Source organism: Pollachius pollachius (genome assembly GCF_949987615.1).
Source record: "Pollachius pollachius genome assembly, chromosome: 3".
Lineage (NCBI taxonomy): Eukaryota > Metazoa > Chordata > Actinopteri > Gadiformes > Gadidae > Pollachius > Pollachius pollachius.
The window spans coordinates 40826537-40853560 of NC_136936.1; the positions used below are offsets into that span (position 1 = coordinate 40826537).

At 42.5% G+C, this 27024-nt stretch overlaps 2 protein-coding genes across 2 annotated transcripts; both read left to right on the top strand.

Moving 5' to 3' along the window:
- Positions 1 to 797: 797 nt before the first annotated feature.
- znf148 (zinc finger protein 148) lies at positions 798 to 14333 on the top strand. The gene is made up of 7 exons (XM_079732092.1): positions 798 to 913; positions 1671 to 2033; positions 2542 to 2667; positions 3387 to 3510; positions 6823 to 6906; positions 8688 to 8806; positions 9259 to 14333. Exons 2-7 carry the CDS (start codon positions 1695 to 1697, stop codon positions 10921 to 10923), a joined length of 2457 nt encoding a protein of 818 aa, XP_079588218.1. The 5' UTR covers positions 798 to 913; positions 1671 to 1694; the 3' UTR covers positions 10924 to 14333.
- Positions 14334 to 14782: 449 nt separating this feature from the next.
- On the top strand, positions 14783 to 26778 carry slc12a8 (solute carrier family 12 member 8). The gene is made up of 15 exons (XM_079733999.1): positions 14783 to 14919; positions 15118 to 15216; positions 15429 to 15556; positions 16238 to 16384; positions 16826 to 17017; positions 17640 to 17871; positions 21485 to 21598; positions 22019 to 22106; positions 22467 to 22554; positions 23489 to 23635; positions 24937 to 25597; positions 25680 to 25777; positions 25941 to 26058; positions 26311 to 26371; positions 26492 to 26778. The coding sequence occupies exons 3-15, from the start codon at positions 15440 to 15442 to the stop codon at positions 26652 to 26654; spliced, it is 2226 nt and encodes a 741-aa protein (XP_079590125.1). The 5' UTR covers positions 14783 to 14919; positions 15118 to 15216; positions 15429 to 15439; the 3' UTR covers positions 26655 to 26778.
- Positions 26779 to 27024: the final 246 nt, after the last annotated feature.

A 27024-nucleotide genomic window follows, 5' to 3' on the forward strand; every position in this document is an offset into this window, starting at 1 on the left:
GATAGAGGTTATATATTTGTATTTTGCAACCCTTTTTTCCATTTACATCCAATTATTATATAGTAGGCTATGCCTAATGATATGATAATATGATAATAATGATGATATCCATAATAATAATAATAATAATAATAATAATAATAATAATAATAATAGGCCTACTATTGGACAATTATACCACAAAAAAAAATCCATTAATACAATTGCACTGATGATCAGTAACGATCATAGGTAACCTTGTAGCACAACAAATTGTTGTGATACCTGCTACCCATGATTAGTAGGCCACTGCTTTTCAACCTGTGATGGTACGCGATGGTACTGCAGGTGGTACCTGGGATTTTATTCTTGAAATGAAAGATGTAAAAACAATACATAGATAATTGAAATTAACTATATAATACATATTGTTCTGTTAATACATTAGTATGGCTTTTTATTATTAATTTAAATAGTGTCATGCCATCATATGTTCTTCCATTGTAATGTTTTCCATTGTTTTTTTTGTTCATTTGTGTTAAATAAACACACTGGTATACAGTAATACATTTTTTTTAAGGGGGCACTGGCACCATTTGCTCAGCCACTTCATGTGTATTTATTGTTTTTCTTAAATAAGGTTTGCATATGAGGTGGTCCGCGTAAGGTCTTCATGAAAACTTAGTGGTACACCTTAAAGGTCAAAGGTCTGGAACCACCGCCCCAGGCTTCATAATGACTGAAGCAACAAGCGGAAGAGCGCACTACACTACTGCCCTCACTAGATGGCGCCAAATAGGCAGTCACTTTTCGACAGTGGCTGACCAAATGTGATGTTGTCTTTCGTATTCCTCCCAACATCATCACATATTAGAGTCCTATACAACAACCATGTCAACTAATCGGATTTAACGCGTGTTAAAAGGTACAACGGGTAAGCTATCTTACTTCCATAAAACAAAAATGTATCCGTCCTCCACTGCATGGTTTTCTCTTGACAGTTAGTTAGCGACGGCCAGCTAACTAGCCAGCTATAGCATCGGGCCTGTAGACGAGAATGGCTGAGGAAGCTCAAGGTGCTAGCGCCAAAGGTAGCTAGCCCTTCTAAGTTTCACGAAACGTGCAAAATAAAGTCTATTCGGTTGAACTTCGCGGTTGTTTCGACATGCGGGACTCTTTGTTGTTGCACGGGACGTGCCCTCGGTCCGTGGACCCTGTGTTCTTGTCTAAACGGTGTAGTATCGAGCAGATTACCTCTGGTCAGGCGGACCTTCGGTGGCTGTTACTTGCTAACACCTAAAACATCACCTCGAAGCAGGCCTTTGACGAGCTTGATCTTACTATAGGGACGGAGCCACACTCGTTTGATGACTCGTGCAATGTGGTGACCTGATTTTGAGCCTGATGGACACCAGATGGACACTTCCCTTTACACAGATGTTGTCATGCAGATGCGATGGCCAGTGCACTTTTAAGACATACGCAGGCTATACTATCATCACGCTAATACACATCTCAAGCGTCTGTTTGAATCTTATCCATAAAGATGTTCGTGAAAGGTTCGACTATTTCTATGTGTCTGTGTATTGACAATTACATCGAAGGCATTATTGATATAGGCCTATCAATCACACTATTTGCATATAAACAATCGCCACATTTTCCCCTCCCTCCAACTCTTCCGTCTACAGATCTGACAACCTGTCACCATAACGATGAACATCGATGACAAGCTAGAGGGCATGGGCATGCTGCTGAAGTGCAGCGGAGGAGGTGGTGATGGAGGAGGGAGGATGGGGCTAGGAAGCGCAGGAGGTCTGGTGGGGATGACCATGGGACAACGGTCACTGGTCAACCACCCTCTGTTGGTGGAGGACGACGACAGGGATGAGGACGAGGACCTGACTGAGAGCTCGCTGGTCACCCACGACCTCGTGCCCCCGGAGCAACTTATGGTGCACGAGGAGGCGACAAAGAATGATGCAGGTGGAGGGTTGGAAGTGCACTTCCCCCTGAAACTCTCCAATAAGATGCCCTGCTCACTCCATGTGCCTGTGAGTTCATAGTACCCTCAAACTACAAAATAGATCGGTAATCTTAAAAACACACAGTGTCATTTAAATAGTGACGACTGAGCTTCTTGAGTCACACAATGAATTGATATGGGTACTTTAGTGATCACTGAGGAGAAATTAAATAATTGATGTATCAATTTTCTAGCTTTCAGCTTAATATCCCTACTATAATATTTAAAACAAATCATAGCAAAGGACTACATCATTTTTACATTGTAAGACACAGGAAAGCATATGATAAATATGATGATTTGGCTACATGTTTATTACCACAAAGTAACCCTTCAATGAAACCACAAAAATGTTGGGAACTGGTCATGGTAGAAAAAATGGATCCGATTTTATATCAGAGTATTGGCTGAATAAATATCAATATATTTGTCATGCATCTTTTAGGGCTATCTTTGTTTCAGACCTGTTTGCTTCTTATTTTCCGTATATACAAAGAAAATTGTTCCCTCTGTCTTACGGCGCTCTGCTTCCCCAGTTGAGCATCAAACAGGAGATGAGGCTGTCAGAGCCACTCGACCAGAGGAAGAGGGAGAAGAAACAGGGGAAGGAGCTGACGGCGTGTGCTAAGAAGAAGAAGAGGAAGCAACACTCGCCAGCCAAGGTGCACTTGACAGGAAACACTGAAATGTAGACTTTTTGTGTATTTAGGTGTATTTATAAACTTGGGTTACTTTTATCCACTTTTGATTCGTCAAAATGCTCCTGCCTGCTTTTCAGACAAAGCAAACTGCATTAGGTTGCAACGTGTAAGATTGAGCCCCTCCCAGTTAGAAGGAGACTTTAAGAATTTAAATAAATCAACAACAGTGTTCTGTCGACTCTTAACTGGCTGTGCAACTCTGTGACAGGAACTAGCGTAGCTCGGCTGGCTGGGTGGTGTAAGTAGGAGGGAGTGTCAATAGTAAGATTCTCTGTTAACAAAGAGAGATGTACTTTTTGGCCAGCATTTAGTATTTTTTGATTATTTCACTTTTAGGATGTGATTTTTTTTTTTAATTATGCAATTATTGAAATCGCTATTTATAGCTAGATACTTTGTTAATTCCCCAGATTGAATAGGGAGATTGACTACAGATAGGCCCAGGTTATTTTAAGATTCAAGGTAGTTGAAATGTTACACATTGTGACTTTAGACATTACTTTGAGCTTGGATAACTCGGATAAGATTTGCACTCGCCATTCATCATGGTATTTTATAGACTAAATATATCATTAAAATTATCTGTTGATTTATCAATATAAAAATGAAGTAATATTTTGTTGCAGCCCTAGTGATGTAAGTTAGTTGACTTGATTTGTGTTTTATTTGCTTACTTTTAGATTCTGACTATCAATGATGACGGATCCTTGGGGCTCCAAAACCCAAAGAGTCACGTTTGTGTTCACTGCAATGCTGCATTTCGTACTAACTACCATCTACAGAGGCATGTTTTCATTCATACAGGTGAGAATCTCAATGTAATTATTAGGGGTCCCCTGTTGTTTCTGTACCGTTCATTTTTCCCACCAAATTCTGTAAAAGTCATACTGCAGCCTATACCGTAAGTCGTGATTTTCAAGTATGGTTACGAATAACCCCCTCTACCCATTAACCCAAATTTGTGGTACTGCACCCAAAGGTGGCGCTATTGTAAAAAATCATGAAAATCATGAAATCATGAATTTTCCTACAATTTTGTTTTGTAATTGTATAACTACCGTACGACTATCATGGAGGATGCTGGATACCATTGGTGGATACCATTAACAGTGCACATTTTCAGACCTGGGCCCCGTTTCCCGAAAGCATCGTTAGCCTTAGTGGATCGTGAAGTGTGTCGTACGAGCATCGTACAGTTTTCACAACGTTTGCCGAAAGCATTGTTGGTAACGAACGTTGTGAAAACGCTCGTAGCTAACGAGGACTCCAGGGGTACTCGTAGGAGGCTAAGAGCATCGTTAGCCTACTATAGCCTCAGTGGCGTCATCAGCGGACATTCCGTGTATTGGCTGCGTTTATTAAAACACATCCAATACCACGGAATGCCCAGCTGGCGCAATTTCGAAACCAAAAACAGTGGTTACTATCGATATATTACTCATAGACTACTGTTTAAACAGCAAAGATACTGGTTTAAACAGCAAAGATAGAGACATGTTAGAAGTCAACAACAACATAAATTATTGCAGCAATTTAAAATGACATGCGCAGCTGAAATGTACCGATCAAACGCCACATCACAAGGCATGTAATAAAATCAAATCATTCCATTGCTCTTGTGTGGGAGGTCGCTTTCGAGCTGCACTTGCTGTCTCCCTCTGATTTTAATTCAACCATCGTGGTTAAAATGTCCTCATATTGATCAATGGCAGAAGACATAGACTACTGTAGACATGAATCATGCTGAGACCAGCGGGTGCCGGAGAATTTCTGCAGGCGTTTTTTGTTGCGATCGTTTGCATTCAGCACTGTACGCACTTCGGTGAGGCTGTGATGAAGTTCACTATTTATTGGACCGTGTCTTGACAGTAGCGAACATCCCTGACCATAGTTAATCGCGTTTGTAGTCTACACTCATTGTGTAGACTATTGGGTGTCTTCATTCATAAAAAAATTTAAACATTCGGGAGTTTGCAATAATACAAATTATTCTAAAGAGGTCTAGACTCCGTGCGCAGCCCCGCCTTCTCCAGGGAACCAAGAAAGCCTGCGCCTTGACGAACGGGGGATTTGACCCCCTCGGTTTTACACAGGAAACTTGAGATAAGGAGGTGAAATCGCTGGGCGTGCCAAGCTGCGACTGAACCGGCTTGGCAGTGTAAAAAGACCTAGGCTATAGCCTACATCATCCTGCCCAACAATATGGGCAGGATCTAGACCAACCTCTCCTAATCCGGTCAGCAATAGCCGTGTGTCAATGCCAAGCCTCTGCATTTGAATGATAATGAATGAATGGAACGTTGCATTTTTAATGTCTACAAATGCTCTCTTTGCTGCACAAAGCATGTTTCAGAAATCAGCACTTTAAGATAAATGTAGTTGTCACTAATGCTATTTTTGATTTTTGTATTATGGAATTATTTCGGGGGGAAAATGCCGTGAAAAAATGTACGCACAGGGCATTCAGGATTAGGACTCGGCCTAGGCCTAATCAATTGTGTTTTAATATCTTTAGCATTCATATTATTGCAGTCTATTATTTTCGTAGGCTACTCTGCTGTTGGCCTTGATGGGGAGATATTTTAACGCTTTTTAACCCCATTTTCCTGCGACATTTCTGCGTCCCCGCCTCCTACGGAGCCCATTTCAGCACGGTGTCAGTAGACAGTTACAATCCTACGAACGTCGTGAGTGCAGTGAACGCGCGTTCATGTTAAGAGGAGTTTCGGGAAACGCTCCAAAGAAATTTATGATGGATCGCAAGATCCATCGTGAGAATGATCGTACGAGCGTGGATCCATCGTTATCGGGAAACGGGGCCTTGTACTCTTTTAAGAAAGCCCTTAATTCTGTTGTGAAATGTGTGCTTGGAGTTTTTTTGATGTTGTGTGCTTCAATATACATTTTTCACCATGTGAATAAGGCTTCATGCAGTTCAGGAATGTCAGTGGCTCAATAGGATAATGCCTTGTACTGGTGATTCTTAGGTTGAGAGATTGAATCACGATTAGAGCATTATGAACAAGCTGAACATGACATTCTGTCATTGCCACTCATTTAAGAAACACAACATTGAACAGGACCTGAAAATCATCAGGCAATCAACATTCCGGCTCATTAGTTTCCAAGAATCTGAGTGCCAAGACACAGTATGGCAAAAAGGGGGAACTTCTTCGTTAACCATTTTTCCTTCATTATTAACTCTTGTCATATTTATATTTCTTCCGTTAGTATTCTTGGCTACAAATGTTTAATTTTCCCAGAATTTAAATTTTTTTTCAGGTATATGCTATTAAGAAAGCCCTTAATTCACTTGAGAAATGTGTGCTTGGGAGTTTTCTTGATGTTGTGTGCTGATCAATAGACATTTTGACAATGTGAAAGAGTTTAGGTTTGTCAGTGGCTCAATGGGATAATGCCTTGGACTGGTGATCCTTAGGTTGAGAGTTCGAATCTCTATAATAGCCTTATGAACAAGCTGAACCGAGGCACAGTATGGCATTAAGGGGAACGTCTTCATCAACATCTTTACTTCATAATTATGTCATTTATATATCTTCCATTAGTGTGTTCTTGATTTTTCGTTTTGCTCGGATCCTGTTAATCACCGCTTGTGGTTATATTGTTATTTTATTTTATTAGCCAGTTTGAAAGCAGTTCAATATGAAATGCAACCAAAATACTACTCAATGATATACTAATAAACACGATGAACAAATTGATGCTACAAATTAAATTAGAATTCGTTAAAATTGATTCGAATATTTGTTTTTTTATTAATTCAAAACTTTATCAAAATTAACTATCTGTCAAACAATTAAATTAGGGTTGTTATAAAGATGCACAAAGGGTATGTAATTGACATAAATCTAAGCCTTGTGCTTACTTGCAGTTTATATGAATGTAATGGAATTATTGGATTGGAAGTTTTGCTGAACTTGAGTTTGCACATTTCTTGACTGACGAAGTAAAACCAGACTTTAGAACATAATGTCTGTCATTTCCACTCTCCTCCTATCTTCATCTGTTGCGTTGTGCTTCTCTGATCTGTTTGTAGTGATGCAATTTTTCAATCTGGAAATTCAAAAATCCTACGTTATGTACCACTCTCTGCAGGTGAAAAGCCATTTCAGTGCAGCCAGTGTGATATGCGTTTTATTCAAAAATATCTGCTCCAGCGACATGAGAAAATTCATACCGGTAAGTGAATCACTTAATGCTCCCCTTTTTAACTTTTCACTGCACGTTTAGACTGCACCTCCCTCTCCCTCCATCCCTTTTCAAAGACCGCAGTGGACTGTATTGGCCTGCATTGTGTGAGGGGCCAGCACGTACTTCATTAGGCACAAGCAATCATTTTTTCCCTCGCTATTTTTGCAAAGAGATTATTTAATCTCACTTTGTACAATGTAGACTGCTGCAGTGGTTGGATCGAGTAGCCAATTGTCAAGTGAGCAGGGTCCTTGATAAATTTATGAATTGTATTTAGTTATTCATTCTCACTGTAAAAGGTCCTTTTACAGTTAACACAATGTTTGGGTTTGATTATTTTCCCTTGTCAATTAAATAATAAGTACAACTCATAGATCTGAATGGGACTGTATCCATGTGCCACATTTTCATTTCGCGAAATAGCAACATTAATCTTATTCGCATCAAGGTCGAAGTTTGACAGCTTTAGCCTGCCAATACATCAGTTCAGCCAATCATAGTCGGGTATATTTGTCATAGTCACCATGGACAACTAAATGTCCTAGAACAGTGATTCTTAAACTTGTTGTACCGCGTACCACCACAGAAAATATTTGTCTCCCCAAGTACCACCATTATTACAGATGTTATAAAATATAACAACATACAGTAGCGTAGGCCTGCGGCCCTATTCAGCTACGCACATCTCATGCAGAAGGCACATTTATTCTTAAAAATAATATTATTTATTGTTAGCTGTTGTCAGCTGTACAAAGTGGTAGCACTAGAACAGAGACACAGACCACATACACACACAGCAAGTGAGAACATGTTCTCATGGTAATTGTATTTCCATCGTACTAGTATTTTGGTAGTACTGTTTTTAATCAAACAATTTTTTGTTCGATTTGTATGCGTACCATAGTTTGAAAACCACTGTCCTAGAACATGTCACATGTTTCGGACATAGCGGAGGTAACAGCCTGTTTATGTTTCTCAGCACATAAAAACACATAATTATCAATATCTGTTATATGTATTGATCATTCATATCGATAGCAGTCTACGCTACAAGCCGTACCACAGTTCTTGCACTGTGATACGTGAATTTAGGTTGTTACTTGCTTTTTTTCTCCAAAAAGCGAGAGACTGCTTTTAGATATGGATCAGGGAAAGAAACTCAAATACTAACGTCTCCAAAACGTGGAAGAATTGAAGAACACTCACACTGTTTTGTTGCTATATGCTAAAGGCCTATAAATGCGCAGGACACCGCAGCACTTGAGCAACACAGCCCTGTGGCCAACATGCTGCGCAAATCAAAGGCTCTTCGTCCACATAGATGTTGCGGATCACCGATTGGTGAAATCTTTCTATGCACATTTGGTTCTAATAGACATTGCAATCCTGCAATTGCTGTACTTTTGAAATGGGTGTTACATTGCAATAGTTTCCCCAATATAGCAGTGCCCACCAGTTATTGTTCGGAAAAAGGGGGTGACTTTTTCTTCAATCAATTTTACGCAGATGTTGCGTTGTAGTTGGTTGATGAATCAACCTCTAGTGTACATTGGGTGTAATGACACCAGGTTGCGTGCAGCCGTAGACATTTCAATTTTAATTCTTTGTAACATTGTTGCATTGCGTGTGCACGAAAGACATAGAAAAATGTTGTATGTTGAGATCAGAGGCTACTAGTGTCTAAAGTTAGTATCCCAAGAACATCTAAAGGTCGAAGGGAAGGTTTTGTATATATTTTTTAACATTTTTGCTTTTGTTCTGGTGTGTAGGGGAGAAGCCCTTTCGTTGTGACGAGTGTGGAATGAGGTTCATCCAGAAGTACCACATGGAGAGACACAAGAGGACCCACAGTGGGGAAAAGCCCTACCAGTGTGACTACTGTCACCAGGTCAGTTGACCAGATTAACATACAGGTTCAAGTACAAGTTCCATGTCTTGAAGTTAACTTCAATGTAATTGACTTATTAGACAAGTACAATATGATCCACTGACAACCGTTCTCATTTAATAAAGCAACGTGCACATGCAGACCAAAAAAGGAACTTTGCCATTACGCTGAAGGCTAGAGTTGGAGTGAATGACAAGTGTAATGGCAAAGTCGAGAGCATCAAGCCTTCTGACAGAGTAATTAATGCTTCCATTGGACCTTGGTCCTTAACAGTTATCTGTCCCTTGGGTGTAAATAATGAGGGTTTGGCGCATCATCCTTGTTAGAAGGCTGGTTTGCCACCTCGGTGGTTTGCGGCAGACTTTCCCCTCACATTAATTACCTGGGGGTTCCATCCTGCCCGCTGGCCTTTAACACTAAAAAGGGAACACTGTGCATTGTGTCTTCCACAGTACTTCTCCAGAACAGACCGGGTGTTGAAGCACAGGCGAATGTGCCACCAGAGAGAGAGGAAGGCCCACAAGGTGGCGGCGGCCGGGAAAACCGGGCCTCCTCGCGACACGGACGGCCTGAGCCTCTCATTTCCTGCCAAAGATCCCTCCACGCCCAAGAAGAAACGCCAGAAGTGCTTGGGTGACAAGCCGCCAGGATCGGTCACGTCTGCGGCCTCCCAAGTGGACCTCCAGGCGCTCTCTGTCCTCCCTGCCACAGACGAGGAGGAGAAGGAAGAGGAGGAGGAGGAGCAGAGACGGGGCAAAATCGAAAGTCTACCTCTTTACGCCGTCACCTCAAAGGTCAAACACGAGTACGTCATCGCCGACTACTCGATGGACCTCGCCGAAGAGCCGGCAAGCCACCGGAACCAGGAGAGCGAGGCGTCGCCTAAAGAGAGTCGGCCCCCCAGGCTGCTGCTGAAGAAAGTACCCAAAAGGAACCTGAAGCAGTCCAGTGACCTGCCCCTGACCAGCAGCCTCTCCCCTTTGTCTCCATTTGAGGAGAGCAGCAAGGTGACGCGGTACACCTTTGAGATCGTGGACAAGCAAGGCCTCCTGGACGTGGACGGCCACGGCGAGCTGGAACACGTGGAGGCAGCCAAGCCGGCGTCCAGCAGCACAAACTACGACGACGCCATGCAGTTCCTCAAGAAGAAGCGCTACCTGCAGGCGTCGATGGCGACCAACCACAGCCGGGATTACGCCGTCTCCTCCCAGCCCTCCGTCGTCACGCAGGCGGTCGTGTCGTCGGTCATCGACGAGAACGTCCCTGCCACCATCCTGGAGCCCCAGCCCATCGGCGCCGCCGCGGACATGAAGGCCGCCCACGACAAGAACGTGCTGCCAGACGAAGTCCTCCAGACTCTGCTTGACCACTACTCGAACAAGGCCAACGGGCAGTCGGATATATCGTACAGCGTCGCCGACACGGAGGTCACCTCCAGCATATCCATCAACTCCTCGGAGGTCTCGGCGGACGGGCCGGCCGAGTCCCTGGGAGCATCGAGTGCGCCCCCTCAGCCGCCCGCCGAGAAGGTCAGCCTCCTGCACGAGTACTCCAAGTTCCTCCAGCAAGCCCTGGAGCGGACCAGCCAGAACGACAGCTACCTGAGCAGCCAGAGCCTCAACCTGGGGACGGAGAACCCCACGCTGGCGGGGCAGCCCTTGTTCTCTAATGAGAAGCAGTTCCCTTCTCCCGGCAGGGGAATCAAGTCGGGCATGAGCTCCCCGCTGAGGTCCACTCTGGAGAAGCCTCACTTCAGCCTGCTGGTGGGGGACTCCCAGCACTCCTTTTCCTTTTCAGGCGATGAGACGACGTCCCCCGCTGCGGTGTCGCCGTCCGAGGAAGACTTCTTGGAACAGGTTTCTCCATCAAAGAAGTCGGATTCCCCGCAGGCGATGCTGCAGACTTTCCAAATCAGCACTTTTGACCAGAACTTTCGATCCCATTTCCAGTCGTCGCGGTCGGTGGGGGCCTCTTCACAGTTCACCATTGCCAACGGACAGGTCAGTTTGCGGGGACACGGTCCAGATTTTGCAGAGTTCCCTTTAGTGGCAGTTGCAGAGACCCGATCTCAGCTAAACTCCTCTCCTGACGTTTTGTCCAGTGAAACCTTTGGCTGACCGAACGAGGAAAGGAAAAAGACAAGACATTTTGTAATCATTTCATTGGCACTTCATGGCACTTTATATCCTATGCCCTCTGTCTGCCTCATTGCCTAATAAGGCTTTTGCTCGAAGCATTGTGTTAGAGAGAACATTGTTTTTCTGCCAAGTTTTTAGCTTTATGAAATAGAAATCAAGTGTAAAAGATTCCCCTTCATTCTAAAATCATGTTAATCATGCAACCAAAGCGTAGTGGACGTATTAATCTTAGTCCTAAATTACTTAATTTGTATTTTCCTTGTTTCTTCTTCATTTGACATAATGATGGATTTTTTAAAAAATGTACATGTCACCTCGTTAATCAACTAAAAATTGATTTAAATATTTTGCCACTTTATGTCCAACACAGGTTTCTATATAAAATAATAGAAAATAAAATAGGACATTAAAAGAAAACTAAATTGTGCCCCGCACATACATTTAAAAACCTTTAAAATATTCTAAGTGTAGTGATGAGTGTTATTGTGTAGAATTCATATTGAACCACACCCCATCCATCCAACAACACACATATGCACCCTTCTCTACTGAGGTAGGCCGGATAAAAATATTTGCATATCTTTGCAAATTTGACCACAAAACATTAAGAGAGGTGCTCTAGTGATGCATAGCACAAACTGTACTGTCAGTCAGGCTTCCAAGACCAGTTAAACATGAAGAAAATAGGTTTCTAAATGGAGCGTTGTCTTTAATGTTCATTGATTTCATTGTTTGTTCCCCAAACATACTCACAACCCTAATATTTACAGAATCATCTGTGTTTTTGGGGGAATATCACAAGAAATGGATTACGTTGATTATTTCTTAACACTTACTTATTTTGCTATCTTAAGAGCTTCTCTAATTGAGGACGACCAATACGCAAAATATAGGAGCAGTGATTTATTTAAAATTGAGAAGATTATTATCCTTTTATTATTGTTCCATGCCCTTATTAGAGAGACCATTTTGGCTTTTCTTCTCTATTGTAAAAAACCGATGGAGTTTATGGAATCAATTTCATAATATGATTGACTCAATTATGTATTCTTATCCAGCTATTGCAATAATATAATAATAATAATAATAGTTACATTTGTGCAGACACCCAATTGATGTTGAATATGGATTGCTGATTATTTATATTCTGTTACCAGAATGAGTAAAGTGGCAGTGCATTAAAGATTAACCAATTACAAATCCAATGTCAGGGGGAAACACCCTCTGTGATGATGCACAGGTTATAGCTGTTTGTGATTGGCTCATATTAGCTGCCTCTCATATGAAACAATTGGCAATACCCCATGTTTAGTGTGCACTCTCACGCTTTGATTTTTGTGTTGCTGAACTCTTTATCTTGTCTTTGTTTTCTCAAGCTTTTTCTATTCTGCATATTTTTTTATCATTCTTTTTACTTTTTATTCTTTTATTATTGCCACAGTAATGAACCAGTGATTGTGCTGGTCTGGAATATGTAATTCACCTGTACAACAGGACTTTCAGATGCAGATATGGTTGCAGCAGTCATTTCATTTCTCTCTTTAGGAGCTTCTTTTGTTCTGGGGTATCGTTTCCTGTATTGAGGTAATGGCAACTTGTGGGTGAATGACGCAATTTGGTTTAATTTATTTCCTCTTATTTTTTTTCGCATCTGTGCCTTTTCTTTTATGCCCATTGTGTTGCTTTAATTATATTTTTTATTTTTTTACAGATTGCTACAGGCGGTTTTTCACTTGCACATTAACATACATACATATAAGCTAGTTTATTTACGTTTCACCTAAAAGATGAAGCATACATGGACTTAAAGTCAATATTTAAGATTTTCAGACCAGGCCTGACCTCTGCTAAAAGGCACCAAATAGCACAAATACAGATATTTAGCAGTATAGCTGGTGTTAGAAACAAAACATTTTATTAAATATTCCCACCGTGTGTGTATATGAATATAAAATCATGTTTGAGAATGTTTGAGCCTGTAGTTTCAATAGTCTCTTGTCTTAAGGCAATCCGTTATTCTGATTAAACATTTATTTGGCCTTGAAGAAACTACAGTTTTATATGAATCTGTGACATTTCCTTACTGCAACAGAAATTACATTGGTGTGATATGCATCGGGAGGACTTTTGTTTATGTATAGTTTTTGTCTTTCTCAGAAATCACTGAAATTGTAAACTCAAACTGTTTCACATCAGATCTACACTCCTGCTTACTTATATTTCTACGGACAATCAGGTACAGATTAATTGACTAATGAGTCAAACAGCTCATTAATCTTCTATGAACATTCCTTCTAGAATGGATATGCTATATACCAATACCCTGCTGTAAATAGTTTAGGTTGTAGTATATGATCTCTTTTGTTTGGACAATTGCTGGTATGTGACAGTTAACAGTGTCAACACTTTGGCAAGAGACTTTGTCAGTGCAGTGCACCCATTGTCAACAATCCCCTTTCAGTTCAAAGTAAGGTTGTTTTTATACTTGTGTATATCTTGTTTCTTTTTTGTTGTAAACTGACAATATTGGCAGATGCTTGTTGCTCACTGAGAAATCGAAACACCTACAAACTTACTGTTATTGGTGATTTATGTTCTAATAATCATGTCATTGGTTTAATGATTGATAACGTTTTATGATTGATCACGTTTTACGAGTTAGGTAATGAGTTATCTATAGTGTCTTTGTTGCTAAACATGCACCACCAATATTGTTTATTGTGCCCCTATTTTGTATGAATCCATATTTGTTTGGAAGGACAACTGTAGGCCTACTTTCTACCAACATATAAGCACTTTTCAAAAGCACACTTGCAGATTAATGCTTTTGGAGATTGTACATGAGCTTCAACTGCTTTTCATTTTCACCAAATTAAATGGGTAACCACTTATGAGTTGTAACACAACTCACAATGTCTTATTTTTTTGATTAAATAACGGAACCATACTACGGCCATAAGTGTCCTTGTGTAAGTTAAACTGGAGAAGAAAAAAAACATGTTAAAATGTCTGAAGATGAACTTTTGATAAAATACCTATTTTTGAAACATGTTGCATAAGACACTGATGTTTATCATATGCACTTATACTGTTATCCCTTTCATTTCTGTTAGAATCACACAATCTTGAAGGTTAACGCTAACTAGGCTATTGTTTAACCTTTTGTTTTCCAGGGGGTTTGGTCAGACTACAGCAAAGACAAATTTGCTGTAATATTGCTGTAGTTAATTTGCATGGTCTCTTGGAAGTTGTTTGGTGGTGTGAAATTTCATGAATATTAATGTATGGCTTTATATGTAGCTGACTTTCAGTAAGGTAGCAAATAAGATTAGTTTTTCTTTTGCAGTATCTTGTTTGTAAAGATCAGATGAAATTGCTTTGATTGTCGTGTCAAGTCCTTATCAATAAAATAATCTGTATTTGTTTACGTAGCCTATGTTTTTTGAAGTGTGTGTGTGTGTACATTTAACTGGTACTACAGCATCTCATGATGGCAGTTGTGACGCATTTTGAGGAACTGATTGAATATTTTATAGCGTAATTTAACTAATGTTAATAAAGTGCCATAGATCATAAGTAGCTTTTACATAATCCGGAGGACAGGATCCCCCGGACTCCCCAAAAGTCATCCTTGCTGAGCCCCGAACGTCTTCAAACTCCATCAATGCCCGTGGTTTATAAAAACGGACGTTCTTTTTTTCCCCATAATAACTCCGAGGTTGCATGCGTCTTTGTAATCCGCAGTAAATAAATAGTGGTAGACTGCCAAGTCTGCCCACTGGAACACCTGCCAAAGCTAACAAACCACGATGACGCCAACACACATCCTGGAACAATAAGGGAACAGCACGCGGACTGTTGGCGTTTCGACAAGCAGCTGGTACTGACGGGACCAAAGGTATCTCACGAAACCGTCCCTCTCTGCTGATTGTTTTCTAGTGGTGGCCTTTTTAATGGCGGCCTGCATCCCAGAAGGTAAGGGGCCTCCTCGGCTGTGAGTGACTTTAAACTCATCCACAGCCCTTTAAAACGATGATAAAGCTTAACACGAGCCTCTTTAAATGCTCAATCTTAATTCTAGTATCTAAAAACGATGTTTGAATCATTTTATTTTGTATGTTTATATACGTTCACACTATTTAAACTGTCCTGTGAATTATAATATTGCTCAAGGTCCGGGCTTCTTCAAGGACAGCCGTCCATTAATAGCCTCTCACCTCAGCACACCTGGTGCATCCGTGTAGAATACGGACCTGTTTGAACGAGCTACAAGTGAGTTTCAAGGAACCATGACATAATGAATCGGACCTATTAAATGTTTTAAAGTAACTAAAATGTAACTTGGAAAATGATGGCTGTTTTGGCTGTTTCATTCATAGTTTAGGAAATCAATTAGCCTGAATTGGATCTTGACGTGCGCCGTGCGGTGAATGGAGGAATCTGGGTGACATTGGCTTTTGAAATGTAATGAGTTCTTCCTTTAGGTGGGATAACAATGGACAGGAGTGACCAGAAGAGGGGCGCTACATTGGTGAAGACGAATGGTGAAGCGTCCACCTCCAACAGCATAAACAACAGACACGTCCGCGATCTGTTCCATGAAGATGCACAGGTAGATCGCCATCTACTGAACCCTGGGGGTACTGCTGTTTACGTAGACATGTTAGTGATTATGGCTTAACCTTCCTTTCACCCATTTTCTTCTGTTTTCGGCTCGCCCTATATCTTAATCCATAAAGGTGACTGAATAGCTCTAGTAGGCCTAATTTCTCTAAATATTCAATGACTAAACAGTCCTTACATAAGCTAGTCTTTAATCTTCTCCTCTCATAACTAGCCATTACTGATGAAATTATTTTATAAGGATTAACCCTTGAGATTTACCTTCTCGTTTTCGATGGGGTTCTGAAAAAATTGCACCAAAACCAGACATACAAACAAGATAAACAAGACAGAAGCAAACAGCCAGAGAACAAAAACACAAACCAAACAACAACAAAAGACACAAAGACCATACATTTACAACATAATACATAACAGGGAATAATGATTATTACTGTCATGTCTGTGACAATTGGTGTTTCTGCAAAGAGAGAAATCAGATAAAGTTGGAAAGATGTCAGGGTCTACATTTACAGTTGGTATGAAAATGAGTTGCCAGGGCATTACTAAAAAGAGGATACATTTGGGGATCTAAATGGCACTGCTAATATCATGACAAAATGGACGCTACATGATATAAATCACTCTGTGTTCAACCATTGAATGTGTTCCCATGGCGGTGGCTGACCAGGGGTGTCCAAGGGCAAGCCAACCCTGGTGGAAGGTCCAGATGTTTGTCTGGGAGCCCGTGCTGTTCGGCACCTGGGACGGCGTCTTCACCACCTGTATGATCAACATCTTCGGCGTAGTGCTCTTCCTACGCACCGGCTACCTGGTCGTAAGTATATACCTTGAATATCAGATTTAAAATCTCAAGTACAAACCCGTTTTTTATGGCTGGGGGGCCTCAAATTGATGCTGCCCTTTTCTGCTTTTTAAGGTTTGTATTTACTGTGTTATTTTAATATGTATTCTATATAGACTTGTATTGGATCTTTATTCTTTGTTAAAACACTTTGTTACCCTTGTTTTTAAAAAATAAATAATAATAAGCTTAATAATCTTGAAACAATAAAGATTATTAGTTTAAGTATTAGTGTTGTTATTATGACAAACTTCTCGGGACAGTTTCCAGTGTTAGCTCACGGCGATCATAAGCAACTTCACGTGAACGCGTATTAAACGGTCCGGACCATAAGCTTGGAGGATTCATGACAGTGACGAGCAGATAACCGGTGTCTTGTGTGTTGTGACGACCCCACCCCATGGTGTCCTTCAGGGCAACACAGGAGTGATGCTTGGCATTGTCCTCGTCTCCTCGGTGGTGCTGGTTGCCCTGGTGACTGTGATGTCGGGCATCGGCGTGTCCGAGCGCTGCGGCGTGGGAAGCGGCGGCGTCTATTCCATGATCTCCACCGTCCTGGGGGGCCGGGTGGGCGGCACGGTGGGCCTGCTCTACGTGTTCGGACAGGTGAGGATTCATTTGAGTTAGTGTGTGTGTGTGTGTGTACTTTTAAAGAGTAAGCGCCCCTGCCAGACAGGGATCTGGCATGAGGCAGACCTTGACTACAGGCAGACCTGTTGGTCTGTGGGGGATCTGTTGTTGGGCAGTGAGACAAAAAAGGGCCATTTGTGTTTGGAGACAGAGGTCTGGCAGGGAGGAGGATGAAAACGGGATGAAGGTGAACACACAAATTGTTCGATGAACTACTCAAGAGTAGTGGGGGATAAAGACGGATGTTTGGCAGGCAGGGGGATTCAAACAGATTAGACAGTAAACAAATATACTGTCTGGCGATTAATTCAATCTTCAACACCGGTCTCAGTGATCGAAGCCTCGAGAACGTCTGCCCTGGCTTCACTAAAATATCCATTACCAACATCATCTGTCAAAATGACTTCCTTGTATTGCGCCATTGTTCATGTCAGGGGCGCTCGGTAATCAGTACAAGGAAGTCATCAAATGATATTGGTTACTCATGTTTTGGTGAAGCCAGGAGAGACGCGTGATGGTTCATTCACCCATTGTCCTATTTTTAAAGTGCTAATCTTTATTGCGAATGTAAATGTATTTGAATGCATTGCCGTGACAGTGTGTGGCCGGAGCCATGTACATCACAGGCTTCTCTGAGTCTGTGGCCGAGCTGCTGGGCCTCCAGAGCCAGTGGGCGGTGAGGGGCATGTCGGTGGCCGTGCTGCTGGGCCTGCTGGGCATCAACCTGGCCGGGGTCAAGTGGATCGTCCGCCTGCAGCTGCTGCTGCTGGCCGTTCTGGCCGTGTCCACACTGGACTTTGTCGTCGGCACCTTCACACACTTGGACCCAGGTAGGGTGGCGGGGGCAGGGAAACGTCATTATACACACACAAACGCGTACGCGCACGCACGGATACACACTCGCTCACACAATCGCTCCTACACCAAGGGCGGGAAGGTTGTAAGAGAATGCTATAGCAACCTAAGAACGGTTATTCAACTCACTATACCAATACGTTGGTTTGTCAGTGCACAGAGTCCCTAAGGACCGAATGACGTCTCAATTACAATTACAATTAGGGCATTTAGCAGGCGCTTTTATCCAAAGCGACTTACATCGGTTAATACACACATTGACACACCGACGGCAGAGTCAACCATGCAAGGCGACAGCCAGCTCGTCAGGAGCAGTCAGGGTTTAGTGTCTTGCTCAGGGACATATCAACACTCAGCTAGGAGGAGCTGGGGATAGAACTAGCAACCTTTCGGTTGCAAGTACGTCTCGCTCTGATATGACATCTCACTTTTTTTTCGGTGTCAACCAGTAGGTGGCAGTGTTGGCTTAATTTTGGAGTTCTGCCAATAGCCCAATAACTTACAAATACATTTACATAAGCATTATTTATTTTATTGTTATTGTTTATTACCTGACTGATCAATTTTGTCTGGTTAAAATGAAGCTGCCTACCTTACACAGGATATGAAATATTGACGAAAGATCTCTTCACTATGAAGTGAAATTGTAAATTAAATGGTTTATTTTGTCCATAAAATGCTTTGTACATATCTTTTTGTGAGGTTGGATGTTTTTTTCCTTGTTATGCTTGCTGTCAGGAAGTCATCCTCCACATTTCCTGTGCTCAAAGATTATCAATTTCCTGTCCAGGAGGAAGAGCAGTGTGTTTTGCAGAGTAGCGGTCTTTTCTTTCGCTCACGGTGACAATAATGGGATGCTGTCAGATTAGGCATGATTAAACTTAATCTTGTCCACACACACACACACACACACACACACACACACACACACACACACACACACACACACACACACACACACACACACACACACACACACTTGTGGAACACACATATTACAGGACTGTGATTTGGGGCGGAGAGGCAGGAGTTCTCCATATTTTTCAAATTAAAAGCGGCGGCATGCTTTGTAGTGACCTCATCATTGGCACGTCGCCAGTAGGTCCCTTAACTTAACCAGTGGGCACGGCCTAGCCAGCCAACGCCTATAGGGGCACAAAGACTGGGTTCCTGCCAGAGGAGACTGGTTAGCAACATACACTTGCCACACAAAATGACACCTCTAATCGAGCACGAGGATAGCCACAGCGCGGCCAAAGCATTCTCTGGCCATAAAACTATTATTGTTGGCTCTATCTCGTGTCTCTACCTTTTTTAATGGTTTGCGTAAAATCGCGATAAGCTCGACTAGTTATAACCTCACAAGCAAGGTGGAGCTGTCCTTGTCGAGGGTCTGGTCTCCGTCTCCCATACCGAGCGTTAGAGTGATCATGACAAGGCCTTCCTGTGGTCCTGTGACCCTACTGTAGCTGTCAAGGGTCTCTGTGTGTGCCTTCAAAGTATCGGCTGCTTTTTTTTATTACGAGAGAACAGCATAGCAATGGACAAATAGAATTACAGATGTTTCATCTCTCCCTTCTTTTTTTTGTGCTTCACTCCCCTCACATCAGGTTTCCCAACCGTTACTCGGGCTACGTGTGTAAAGATTATTTTAAGTGGAAGTAACTAACCACATCTCAATACGTATTACATATTTATTGAGTTTCAATAAGCTCTTGGATGAAAAATAAAATAATTCACTCTATATCACAAAAATATAATGGGGTTGCGTATACACGTGGTAAGAAACCACAATAAAAACCACAATGACCTGGAAATAAAACGAAACAACAAAATTTGCAATAGTAATGAAACAATCTTGATTGCGTACTGTTCAGTTTCATTTGCTGATTCTATGCTCACGTCATGGGACCAGACCAAAACCACCGAACCGTAACCAACACTTAGCAACGCCCAAGAGGTCATTATTGGACAGGGGGGTGGGGGGGAAGATAAAAGGAAGTGGTGTGTGGCAGTCAATTCAGCGGGGACGGCTTTGAACCTTAAAGTATTGAATTGGAACGTATCCTTAAGCCACCCTCCCTGTGTATGTGGACCTCACTTAGACTCGCTCTGTCACTTCCTCTGAACTCTGTCCCCCGGTGGAGCGGAAAAGCCTTGATGTGCTTCGTCACGGGTCACGGGAGCGCAGGCTGTTGACTACCACTCAGCCACGTTCAGGCCACGACAAAAGGAATATGCGGGGACGCGGACCCTCGGCCAAGTCTCGCTGGGCCAGAGATAGCCACATGGCCTCTGGCTGTCACGGTAACAGTAAAGGGATGTCAAAAGCCCTCGGGGTTATTGGGTTCTGTGACGTGTATGCTCAGTGGTGTTTGTACAAAATGATTTGCAATTTCTTTCTTTTTTCTCTGCTTACGTTTTCACAGTTTAATATATACTTGGACATTCAAAAATGAAAAACATTAAAATAATACATATCAGAGGCATTATTAAATCTTAAATTAGGTATTCATCTAGTCTTCTTTCTATGAATACATTAGCATTTTTTACTTAACCAAGATTCCTTGAACTAATTTAAATAAACCATTTTCCCCATTGTTTTGATACATGGTTATTTCTTATGCATTATTTGTGTGCAATATACTCCCTGTGTAAATCATGACAGCAATTGCATTCTGAAATCATGTCAGACCTTAAATGCTAGTTTTCATGTTTAAGTCTAACACACACACACACACCCTCTCTGGGTGGGGAATGCACACTGCACTGCAGCTGCTAAAGCTATGTTATATTCATATTGTTTGGATAGAGGGTGTTACCTTTGGTTCACAACATGTACAAGACTTTATTGAATTTGGAATTTAAAACCCTACTCAAAGGTACTGCTCAAGAGAAATGCTTGGACCTCAAGTTCTGGTTAGGGTTCTTTCTTGCTGCTGTCTTTTTTGTTAGCCTTGGAAGCAGCACAACTTCGGAAAAAGGGCGGCAACTTCCTTTTGGATAAACATGTCATTAATCTGTGAGAACACATTCTTTCCCATCGCAAGATAACCAAGGGAGGAAGTAGCCAGTGTTTTAACTTAGGTAGGGCTCAAATATTTGGCTGCTGATCTAAAATGGCCCCCACTGATAATAGCCTCTGTAGGATTAATGTCTTGGGCTCTCTCTCTCTCACACACACACACACACACACACACACACACACACACACACACACACACACACACACACACACACACACACACACACACACACACGTTGGAACATGGGCCTACTGTCTTCATTTCCAGCTGTCCACTCTCCCTGGAGCAAACACTTTCTCATAGCACCTGTTTGAGTCCCAGTGCAGCCGTCTGTATGTCCAGCATTCATGGCCTCGCTTGGAATAAGGGAGGTGAATAATGCTCTCCCAATTAAAACGTTGTCATCCCCATATGCATTAAATTCTCCCTCACTCCTATAACATACAATCAGAGTCTGGTATTTACTGAATAAATGAACATTCGTTCATGAAAGTTTGGGTCTTGGATGAATCCATTCCTAACCATGAACTTAAGGATTTGACCCTTGATGTTTCTCTTTCAGGGCACGGTTTTATCGGATACACGCCAGAGCTGCTCAGTAATAACACTCTGCCCGATTATAGCCCAGGGGAGAACTTCTTCACCGTGTTCGGGGTCTTCTTTCCCGCCGCCACAGGTCAGTATTAGCACCATTGTCCTAGGATTAGGGTGGTCTCTGCTTGTCCTAGGGTTAAGGTGGGCTCTACTTGTCCTAGGGTTAGGATGCTCTCTACTGGTTCTTGGGTTATGTTGAGCTCTAAATGTCCGAAGGTTAGGGTGATCTCTAATATCCTAGGCTTAAATGTAGATCTTCTTTTCCTAGGGTAAGGGTAATCACACCTCCTCCTATGATTAGGGTGATCTCTACTAGTGCTATTTAAATGCTCAAGAAACACACACATATCTCCGATATTTTTTTGGATAAGTCTGTTCAAAAAGTTCTGGATGCATGAAATACAATACAATTAGTAGGGCTCATTTTGTTTAAACTTATGATATGCACATTTCTGATGTAGGATTAAAAAAAACAAAACTTTAAAATTGTGTGTGTGTGTAGGCGTAATGGCAGGGTTCAATATGAGCTCAGACCTCCAGCGGCCAGAGCACAACATCCCTGTGGGAACGCTAGCAGCTGTCTTCACTTCGTAAGTCCCTGTTTTGGTACTAGATAAAGCATCTAAACACTGTCTTACAGAACTGGACACTCCGTCCAGACCAATGACAACACAAACACCCAATAGACAGAACAAAGACATTGTGGATTTAGACTAAGTTGCTTGTTTGGGATTAGGAGGTAGACATGGGAAATATTTCTTCAATAATGGTTAAAGATTACTGACGCAAAACCCCCAATAAACCTGGGTTGGTGGGGGCTGTGGGGTCAGATATTTTTGCTTCTCTGTTGCCATTTTGTACCAAATCCATCTCTGACATCTCCATTTTGTACCAAATCCAATAGTGAAGTGAATAGCCATTAACCAATGACCACCTCTGGTGACCCACAGTTGGTTCCTGTACCTGGTGTTTGTCTTCCTATTGGGGGCCATCTGCACAAGAGAGGTGCTGCGTGATGACTTCTTGATCGCCGAGAAGGTAACCCGCATTCCCTCGTCTTCTTGTCTCCAATGTCATCATGAAACTTCATGGACTTATTATTATTGGGGGAAATTGGTGCTGGAGGTTTTCAATTTCTGAATAAAAGACTATCACATGACTCTTGTTTTTATAGGCATAATCTTGAGGGTTCCTAAAAAGTTAAGATGCAGGTGTTGCTAGGCCTGATTGTCTAACAATTAGGCCACAGTGTGAAGGTGAAGATGATGGTACTCAGCCACATGTTTGATGCTATAGGTTAAATAGGCACCTACGGTTAGTCGTGTCCTTTTCAGATAGCCAAAGTTGTGTCCTTTTCAAATAGCCAAGTTTTGGTGTGGTTTATTATGGGCCACTGAGACTGATAATTTGAGATGCCTAACTCATTGATCCTCATACATTTTGCGGATGTGAAAAGTTGTGTTTTCAGGGAGATGTTGATGGGCCTTCTGTGGTCTGGGCCCACTGATACTGTTGTTCCCGATACTCCTTCACAACAGCCGCAGCTAATATAGCCAGCCATTACATATCTCAGTTGGGTTTAGCAGGGCTACAAACACGAGGCAACACACATGCCGAACACCATAAAAGTCTATTAAAATCTTCTTTCTCTGCTTGTTCCTACATCCTGAGATAGTTCAACACATTAGCTAGGGCCATCAGTGGAGCATGCTATCAGTGGAGGATTTGTGCTTCAATGTGTGCACGAATGAGTTTCCTGAAACAACGGTCCGGCCGAGCAGGCGTGATGCATGCAAGTCAATACCATTGTGTCGGATCTCAATTTGCAGCTGATGAAAATTTCTCCCAGATGAAGGTTCTCTGTTCCTGTGTCGGTTTGGAGAGGTTGTTTGGTCTGGCCGAGGCAACGCTGGACAGGGTGTTGACTCTTCCTCTCCCAGCCCTCTCTTGTTTGTTCTCCCTCTTCCTGCAGGTCTCTTTGGTGGGTGTCCTCTTTCTGCTGGGCCTCTATGTCTCCTCCCTGGCTTCCTGCATGGGCAGCCTGTACGGCGCACCCAGGATCCTCCAGTGCATCGCCCAGGAGAGGGTCATCCCGGCCCTGGCCTTCCTGGGCCACAGGGTGGGTGGTTGGCTGGGTCCTTCTACCCGGGAGATTTAAGGGCTTCATTATTCCCCAGGGAGGTCATTCCTGACACAGGAACTTGGTTGTCAAAATAGAGAATAGAAAAAAAAAATATATATATAAACAAACTAATGTATTGATACATAAATACACTACACTAAGGTGGTACAATATACCCATTTGAAATAAAGCTATTATTTATAGATATCAGATTGACGATGAAATACTTAGATATGAAAACTAAATCTGTATGTAGATAGTTGTTACACATGACGTACTTCAAAATGTTTTTTAAAGGGGGACATCATGATCAAATCTATGATGGATTGTGTTATGTAGTTTTGTTCTCTATGTAATATTGTCAATCTCCACATCCAACATGGGAGCCTTAATGGATCAGTGTTGCCTTGGAGGCTGGATGTAAAGTGGGGTGTGGTGGGTGGAAATACTGGAGTAAGGGTGAGTGGACTGACTAATTATAGAGTCGTTGACTCAACTTCACAGAATGGAAGGAACTGATTACATCATCACAAGCCATGACTTTTGGGACATTAGTGCTACACCACTCCCCCAATACCTCATATAACACATGCACACACACGGACATAAGCACACACACACAAACACACACACACACGCACACACAGGCACACACACAGGCACACAACACAGGCACGTAACATACACACAAAACCCTCTCCCGGTTTCCCTGTTACCTCCCGTAGAAGCAGTCTAGTCCTGACCTCTCTAATTGGGCTTGGAATGAGGCCCCAGACATCTTGGGCCAAATCAAAGCTTCAGAACAAACGCAGGAAGGGAGGCAGGCAGGGCCCGGCCCTGGTGAGCCTTGGAGGGTAGCCAGTCTCAGAGTTGATGCTAGTTTAGCTCCACAGCAAACTGCTATTTCAACTTGACATGGAAAGGTTTACTTAAGCTGAAAAGTTATTATGTGTTATTTATGTTTTTTAAAAGACTGGGGGGGAACCACCATTTTTTATAAATTATTTTATCTTGATATATTCTATGCTGAAATATAATGCAACCAGTGTTTTTTACAGAGATATTTATTCCTCTAATGAATATGTCATGACAGAGGGGGATGCAGTAGGGAGCGCCTTGCACATGTGTGAAGTAAATTATATTAATTAGAATAAAAAAAGAAATTGGGGCACTTTGTTTTTTTGGCATGGGTGACTGCAGTCAAAAGTGGGAACACATTAAGACAAACATGCTTACCACAACTAACACAAATGTGTCTTTCCTCATATAAATCCATGGTCCATCCCTGGCTCTGACAGAGAGGGCCCGACCGGACCCCCGTGGCGGCTATATGCCTCACCACCGTGGTGACCATGGCCTTCATCTTCATCGGTCAGGTCAACGTGCTGGCTCCCATCGTCACCATCAACTTCCTGCTCACCTACAGCTTCATCGACTACGCCTACTTCAGCGTGGCCATGGCCTACCGCCGGCTTCCCACCGAGGCCCAGGCGGACACCCTGCCGCCGGCCAAGCGGCTCCACCTCCAGCCTCTCCTGGAGGTCCACCACCAGAACTACGGCTCCGGGAACCAGAGTCCCGCCGCCGGGAAAGGAACCCTGCTGGAATTCACCCAGGACATGGATCGGATCTTCTCCCTCGACCCCGATGGGAACCTCAAGGTGGGGAGCGACGAGGGGACGGCACAAACACCTAGCAGCAGCAGCAGCGCGGAGAAGAGCAGGACAGCCAGGGACGGTGCCAAGCAGGCCCTGCTGGAAAGCTTCAGCTTGGACCAAAACGCCAACCTCTCCCGCATTGCGGAGCCCCCCCGTGGGGCTCCGGAGGCAGAGAACCGGTGTGCAGAGGACTGGATCGCTGGGCCTGTACCTCTACCAAGGGCCCCACAGGTGGAAGCAGCTCAGAAATCATCCCTCGGTCAGCAGGATCTGATGGCTTGCCCTCAGAATCCAAACACAGGTGACCGGCTTCATGGCATGGCCGTTGTTTTTGATGTGACATTTAATCATGTAATCCTAACCTATTCTCAAATCTTTCCAAGGAGCCGCGTTCAAGCTGGATCCCCAGGGTTTGGACATCAGAGCCATGCCTGATTCGTCGTATGGAATCTTCTGCAACCACTGGGTTGCTCTGATTGGTGTAAGTGAAATGGTAGAGAACAGTGTCCTATCTGCAGTACATATGTACTGCAGTATTAAATCAGTATATTGGATTACTTCTGCTAAGTAGTTTCAAACATTACCATTCACATGATTTATATAATCAGTCCAATGTCGGTAAACGTATGACTCCTCCCTTCCAGGCGGTGTGCTCCATCCTCATAATGTTTGTTATCCAGTGGGTCTATGCCCTGGCAAATATAATGGTGGCTCTGGTGCTCTTCTTTTACATTGGGAAAACAAGTCCTGGACTACCGGAAGGTCATTACTACATTTCCTTCCCCTTGCTCAAGATTTCACTTTGTTGTTGTTGTTGTTGTTGTAGCAGCAGTCACAAAATTGACATTACATAGTGCAGGTTTAAACACACTGGCTTTATACACAAACTAATTCACAGTCTGGATTATGTTGTTGCAATTGCCAGTTGGTTGCCTCGGTTTGGAATATGGCAATTTGATTTAAAGAGCTTGTTCTCGTCATTGTTTTTGACGCAACAATGTTTTCCTTCTACAGGAACTGCAGCTCAATTCAGCATTTTATCATGCCTAAAGTTGTCGCTTGGCACCATTGGAAGGTTTTTAAGAAAATTGGCACTCTATTTGTTTAATTGTATTAATTCCTCAAGCTCCTAAAAATGTATGCATACATTTTAATTCTCATGTCACATTTTTTACATTGTAATGTTTTCCCTTAGGAGAAAGGCATCTCTCAGAGACCAGATGGTGATGACCCCATCACTGAGTTTGGTCGGCATGGAAACAAGGCAGTTGACAGAAGAAAATGCAGACTTTGCCTCACGCCATCGCCATCACCAGTCCTCTTACATCGAGGTTATGCGGCTAGTGCAACTTCACTGAATGACTTGTATATAACTTACTGTTACATGTAATGCTTTGGCCTCACGATCTTCTAGGAGCTCAGAGGTCAATGATGGATCTACCTGCAACTTGCATATCTTACTGCTTTCTCAGTAACCAAATTATGGGAAATTCACTGAATATTTAAAGGATATTATTTAAATAAAATAATACAATTGTCTTCAAACATGGTACGAGCTTACCTTCCTCAAGGAATTTCACAAATGTATCAAGGTACTTACATTCTATTTAACTTAGATACTAACTAACTGATTTTCTACTAAATATTTTTTTGTTAATATTGCCCACTATATTTTAAACAATTCATGTTGAAAGAAGGATTCTGTCATTTAATGTTTAATTGCAGTTT

Coding starts and splice junctions, on each gene's coding strand:
- znf148 (XM_079732092.1), top strand. CDS start 1,695: ATGAACATCGATGACAAGCTAGAGGGCATGGGCATGCTGCTGAAGTGC. Junction 3,511..6,822: donor GCATGTTTTCATTCATACAG/GTGAGAATCTCA, acceptor CACTCTCTGCAG/GTGAAAAGCCATTTCAGTGC. Junction 8,807..9,258: donor AGTGTGACTACTGTCACCAG/GTCAGTTGACCA, acceptor TGTCTTCCACAG/TACTTCTCCAGAACAGACCG.
- slc12a8 (XM_079733999.1), top strand. CDS start 15,440: ATGGACAGGAGTGACCAGAAGAGGGGCGCTACATTGGTGAAGACGAAT. Junction 16,385..16,825: donor TACGCACCGGCTACCTGGTC/GTAAGTATATAC, acceptor GGTGTCCTTCAG/GGCAACACAGGAGTGATGCT. Junction 25,598..25,679: donor CCCTCAGAATCCAAACACAG/GTGACCGGCTTC, acceptor AATCTTTCCAAG/GAGCCGCGTTCAAGCTGGAT.